Source organism: Homalodisca vitripennis, chromosome 2, assembly GCF_021130785.1.
Source record: "Homalodisca vitripennis isolate AUS2020 chromosome 2, UT_GWSS_2.1, whole genome shotgun sequence".
In the NCBI taxonomy this organism is placed as follows: domain Eukaryota; kingdom Metazoa; phylum Arthropoda; class Insecta; order Hemiptera; family Cicadellidae; genus Homalodisca; species Homalodisca vitripennis.
In genome coordinates, this window is record NC_060208.1 from 130,142,753 (window position 1) to 130,149,150 (window position 6,398).

At 32.6% G+C, this 6,398-nt stretch overlaps 1 protein-coding gene across 1 annotated transcript; it reads left to right on the top strand.

Annotated features, from left to right (window-relative positions):
- The first annotated feature begins 2,168 nt into the window (after positions 1-2,168).
- LOC124355806 (zinc finger MYM-type protein 5-like) lies at positions 2,169-2,933 on the top strand. Its single transcript, XM_046806961.1, has one exon. The coding sequence runs from the start codon at positions 2,169-2,171 to the stop codon at positions 2,931-2,933; it is 765 nt and encodes a 254-aa protein (XP_046662917.1).
- The last annotated feature ends 3,465 nt before the right edge of the window (positions 2,934-6,398 follow it).

The window sequence follows — 6,398 nt, forward strand, 5'->3', positions numbered from 1 at the left end:
ATAATTCGATATACTCCATAATACTTTCAATGAAAAATATTTTTCTAGTTATTTTTCTCAATGAAACTGGTAAAGTAAGGAGCTTTGCGTGGACATTATAATAAGCTCCTTAGTTTCTAACTGCTTCAGACACTTATCAAGCTGACTGTAATGTGAAAGTTTAGGGTGATTTTTCTGGTAACAACGTGTGGTTTTGATGGTGCAAAAATATTAGGTTAATTTATTATAATTTTTAGGAATCTAATATACGATGATATTTTTGGATGAGGAAAACAAACAAACTAATATAAATTTGAAAGTAAGTTTTTTGTTTGTTACGCTTTCAAGTATAAACTAGCCAACCAATCGTACAAAATGTATGTATGTATATATGTATATACATATATATGTGTGTATATATATATATATATATATATATATATATATATATATATGTATATATATATGTATATATATATATATATATATATATATATATATATATATATATATATAGTAAATAAAATGTTGAGTCATACAATATGCTTACATATTTGATTTTACCAGAGTTTTACAAGGTATTCCGATAATTACATTAGTACCTAACATTTCATTCATTTAACATTAATTTCATTTTTAAATATAAAAAAGTTAATAATAGATTATTGTTTTAGCACTTTTTGAGAATGCATAGCCTCGTTATTTTAAAACGTTACATAAATAATAGTATAAAATTGTCTGTATATTCAAGTTATTCTAGGGTACATACTTTTCAACCTAATTGCTTGTCCCCAAACTTTGGAATCGCAAAGGTTATTATACAATAGCAGGTTGAACATTTTCAAACTATTATTAACCACGGCTTTAATTTTATTGTTTCACAGTTTAGCTCCTGATATAGCCTTGTTGTAACGACATTTTCTATTGATTTAGCCTAGTAAATACGGTTTAGATATCACAACCGCTGAGTATATTACTCCCGGAATCTCCATAATATAGGATATTCAACGCAATTAAATCTTCAAGTATCATCGGTCAGTGATATATGAAATATCATTACCGAAACCCTTTGGCTTCGTTTTATAAGGGTTTGAAAGGACACCGTTTGTTTCGCTCTTTACTAGCGGAGTATTATTGATTCCAATCATCAATAAATATGATTACTTTGAAACAAATCGTGTACCAACATATAATATTATTTTCTACCACAAGCAGATAAGATTTTTGGAAAACGCCATTTCCTAGAACGAATAATAAAAAGACTTGACATTTTCAGAATATATACTATTAAAAGTATATTTACATGATTGTGTAATTGATCAACGTTTCGATTTTAACATTTTTTATATAAGAGGTTTGAAAATTCCAGTGATTAATTTTTATTATGAATTTATTTGTGTTTGCGAAAGTGTTAACTAGCAAATCATCAGCTGTTATTTTCATTTTGTTGTTAAATGCAACAGCGTTTTTTTGTTAAAAAAAATGTTTTAATGTTACTTGCCTTTGACATTGTTCTGTTCAGGGACGTCCGAAGGGGGGGGGCGAACGGGGCGGTCGCCCCGGCGCTGCGGCCAAGGGGGCGCCGCGCCGCGGCTAGGAGGTGCCCATAGTCAATATTAAATTTGTAAAACAAAATTTCAACGATATTCTACTATATACATACAAACCCCCAATCCAGTGCCTTAATATTTGTTAAAAAGAACTTGGTTTGAACCATATACTTAAAAATACTGTTTATTTTTAGTAAGTTAAGTTTGGCAACACCGCGCGGCAAAAACAACTTAGACCATTTGGCAACACCGCACTCGCAACTCCAACTGTCACTGTCATTGCGTCTACACCGTATAGGTTAGGTTGCTAACTACTCTCGTGTGTTTAGTGTTTGTAGAGACTTAGGGCTGTGAAATTAAGCGAATGTGTACGTGAGAGGTGAGCTTCGTATTGTATTAGTACCTACATATACAAAAGCTACAGACATGTGGTAGTTAAATATGTGTTGGTTGTCATATGTATTGGTAATAATTATGTAAATGTTGTTTCGACCAAGGTACTATGTGCACTCTAGCTTGTATGTCGTAGCGTATGCATAAAAACTACGCAACATGTAGACCAACATAAGTAGGTCCTTTTAAGTAAACAAGCATAATTTTTTGAAGAAGTTTCATTTTATTTCAGATTATTTTATTAAAATGTCTAAAAAACTATCAGGTGCTCAGAGACGAACATTAACAAAAGACAGTGAATTAGCTCACAGTGCTCTTTTAAGTAAAGTACCCAAGTTGACAAAAGTTTTCACAATAGGTGAGGGCACTACCCAACAACCTACTTCATCTTTACTCGCTACTTCAAATACCCAGGACTTCGACCATGAATGTGAACAAGACCTAATTTTAACTGAGGTAGAGGAGACTGCTGAAATACTGAAGGAGGAAACCAGTGACAAGCTTAAGAAGGGAACTGTTGAAATGTTAAACTACCAAAATAAACATTTTTCAAATGACCCGTCAACTTGGCCTGAAAATTTAACTGTCAGAGAGAGAGAGAGAGATGAAATCATAACAAGGGGTGCTCCGTCATTTAAAAAAAGTAATGATGACTATCCGCTAAGCAGTGAAAAGCGTCATTTTTCAAATGATTTTCAATATCGCCACGCAGAAAATGGCGAGAAAGTGAAAAGGCGGTGGTTAGTTTATTCTTGCTTTTCTGATGCAGTGTTCTGCTTTCCATGTTGTTTATTTGACAATAATCCACACTCAAGTTTTGGCAAAAAGCAAGGATTCAATAATTGGAAAAAATTTCATGAGCGAGCTTCATCTCATGAAACGTCATCTGAGCATTTTAAGTTTACCCAGCAATGGATTGAAGCTGAACGTAGAATCAACCAAAATGCCGCAATTGATACTGAGTCAGGGGCCAAATACAAAAAGAAGCCGAGAGATGGCAAAACGTACTAAGAAGAATTATTGCTATTATTATTTACTTAGCAGAACACAACTTGGCTTTTCGTGGAAACTCAACAAAACTTTTTACAAACAATAACGGAAACTTCCTTGGCCTTATCCAGTTACTAGGAGAGTTTGATCTGGTTATGATGGAACATTTAAGATGCATTGAAGAGAGTGAATATCGAGTTCAAATGTTAAGTGTCAATATTTAAAATGAGTTGATAAACTGTCTGGCAAAGGAGGTGAAAAACAATATAATCGAGAAAATAAAGCTGTCACGGTACTTCTCAGTTATGTTGGATTGTACGCCAGACGTAAGTCATAAGGAACAAACATCTCTCACCATTCGCTATGTTCACGAAGAAGAGGAGATCGATGGTGAAATTGTTATTGAAGAAAGTTTTATAGGCTACACGATTACTGAGGAGTCAACAGGGGAAGCATTGACTCAATTGTTAACAGAATAGGTAGAGTTATGTGGTTTGGACATGAGTAAATGCCGCGGGCAAGGGTACGACAATGGCGCAAACATGGCAGGAGCTAAAAAAGGGGTCCAATCACGAATATCCTCAGAATATCCTTTAGCTGTATTTACACCCTGCGGATTCCACAGCCTCAACTTGGTTGTTGCGGATGGAGCCAGATCATCCGTCAAGTCTACTCTACTTTTTGGAATCCTTCAAAGGATTTACACTATTTTCGCATCATCTCCAAAACGTTGGTGCGTTGTCAGTGACCATGTTAAAGGTTTAACTTTGAAAAAGGTTTGTGAAACAAGATGGGAGGCTCGAATAAGTTCTGTATCTGCCGTTCGATACCAGTACAAAGACGTCCTTGACGCTCTTGTAGAACTGAGTGAAACTGTCAATGACCCTACAATCTCATCTGAAGCTAAGTCCCTCCAAATTCACATGGAAGACTTTTCATTTCTGGTTTGCCTTATTGTTTGACACGATGTTTTGTTTGAGGTAAACTTGATAAGTAAAACCTTACAAGGTAAAAGCACTGATATTGCTTTAACATCAAACCTGCTGCAAAAAACTTTACAGTTCATAGATGATTTTCGTAAAGACGGTTTAAATGACTCAGTTTCAAAAGCCAAAGAGATTTGTAGTGAAATTGACGTGGAACCATTTTTTAAAGAAAAACGCCAAAGAACAAAAAATAAGCTTTTTGATTATGAAAGTAAAAGTGACTACAAAGCAACCCCAGAAGAAGAATTTAAAAGAAACCTTTTCTACCCACTATTGGACATTATGCAGGCTTCCCTAAAAGAAAGGTTGATTCAGTTTTCAAACCACAACTTGAAATGGGGGTTCTTATACGACCTTAAACAACTCCCTCACGCAGAAGATTTGAAGGAATGTTGTGAAAATTTACAGAAACACCTATCGTTTGGGCAAACCTCTGACATAAGCGGAAAAGAACTTTATCAGGAACTACTTCATGTCAAAACTATTGTGAATGAAGTAAGCCTAGCTAAGGCAACCCCATTACAAGTTTTAAAAGTGATTAAGAAGACAGGCAGAAAGGACCTATACACAAAATTATGGATTGCACTTCGAATCCTTCTAACTATTCCCATATCTGTTGCCAGTTGTGAAAGAAGCTTTAGTAAGCTTAAATTAATAAAAACCTACTTGCGTTCTTCAATGTCTCAGGAGAGAATGTCATCCCTTGCCATGCTGTCTATTGAAAATGAAGAATGTAAAAGGCTGAAGTTAGAAGACGTTATCAAGAAGTTTGCTAGTGCAAAGGCCAGGAAGATTTCTTTTTAAAAATAAAACTATCTCTGTCAAAGGTAAATAATAGTAATGACATTAAGATTGAAATAGTTATGCATTGAAATATTTTATATCTGTTACTACTATTAATAGCCCTAAAGTTCCACAAAATTACTGTATGCACAAAGAGCCAAAGTAATAATTTCTTTATATCTATGTATATAGGTCTATTCAATATTCTATTATCTATTCTAAAACATGTTTAAATGTACATATATAATATATTTGGTATTTTGTTACACACAGAAAACTGGAGTATTTATTTACATATAACAATTATCCAAAAATTCCTTATCACTTGGTATGGCTGTACTGACGAAATGTAATTTTTATGTGGGGGCCCCCAAGGCATGATTTGCCCCGGGCGCATTAAATACTGGGGACGGCCCTGGTTCTGTTTAGTTAAATGTTTTGCTATTAGTTATGTTTTTAATTCATCGCATGGAATTTTTTACATAATAAAGTGAACTATAATTATAGTACTTGTGTTATAATGTAATTTTGTGAAAAATGGCGTTCAAAACCCGTGGAAGAAATTAACTTTAGCCGGCGCTCAAAATGATTTAAATGGCAAAATGTTAATAATTCTTCTAGATACTCGAATTTTTAAATAAGACTCACACTAGGTAAATCCTAATTTTCCACACTACTTGAAAGATACGCTAATTCAATAAATGTGCTTCCAATACTACTGAGATGTTTTAGTAATTGGAACTTTAGTGTTATGTTCCCTTAACCAGCTGTTAACCAGGTAATTTTAAGTTTTTATAGTTTTTGTCTCTCATCTGCGAATATTTTTTTACTGCTTTGTGTCAGGTGTTCGTAACAACTCTAAATAAAACTTTCCTAATAATTATACTACTAATTTTCTTATATAGTATAAATTTCTTTGCTACTTTATGTGTTATATTGAATTTTATTATAAGTCACCGTAAAACATTTAGGATTCTTATAGTTTTTCTGAAAACTGATATAGTTTCCTTTTCTTTAAATTTTCTTCCCATTCAGAAATAAAAATTTTCCTCTTTTATATATTATCTTTTGATTGGTGTGGGATTTACTTTCTAAATATGTGGGAAAAAATTGTTTCTATGTTACAATGGTAACCAAAATAAAGAAAATTATTTGGGTAAAAAAAAATGTCTTATACAACAGTACAATTGAATTGTAATGCTCTGTAAGGAATATAGTTATAGTTATACACTGATAAGAAAAGTTTAATAAAAAATAGTTATTTTTTTATAACTATCAGTTATTTTTTATTTTAATATGATAGTGATTAAATGATTACTAGCAGAACTTGCATACTATCTCTCCCCATAAATACCAATAACATTATTTCACCTTTCTTACCTTTTTCAAATTTTAAACAAAATAAGGATACATATCCTTCATACCTGGTTCCAAATGTTCCAAGTGTTTAGTTGAAAATAAATTCTTTTAAAAGGTCAAAGGTCAATTGATTCTAACCTAAAAAACGAAAGAACTTAGTACTAAAACTCTACTAACACTCTACTAACTCTTCAATAAGTTTGATAGCTCAACTCAAGCAATAAGAGATTTGAATATGGTGAATGTTCTAACTTTTAAATGTACACCATAACATTAAATCGTTACAACTATATATGTATAAAACATAATCCCATATTTTAAGTAACTATTATTAAAATTCATAAGTTATATGCTCATA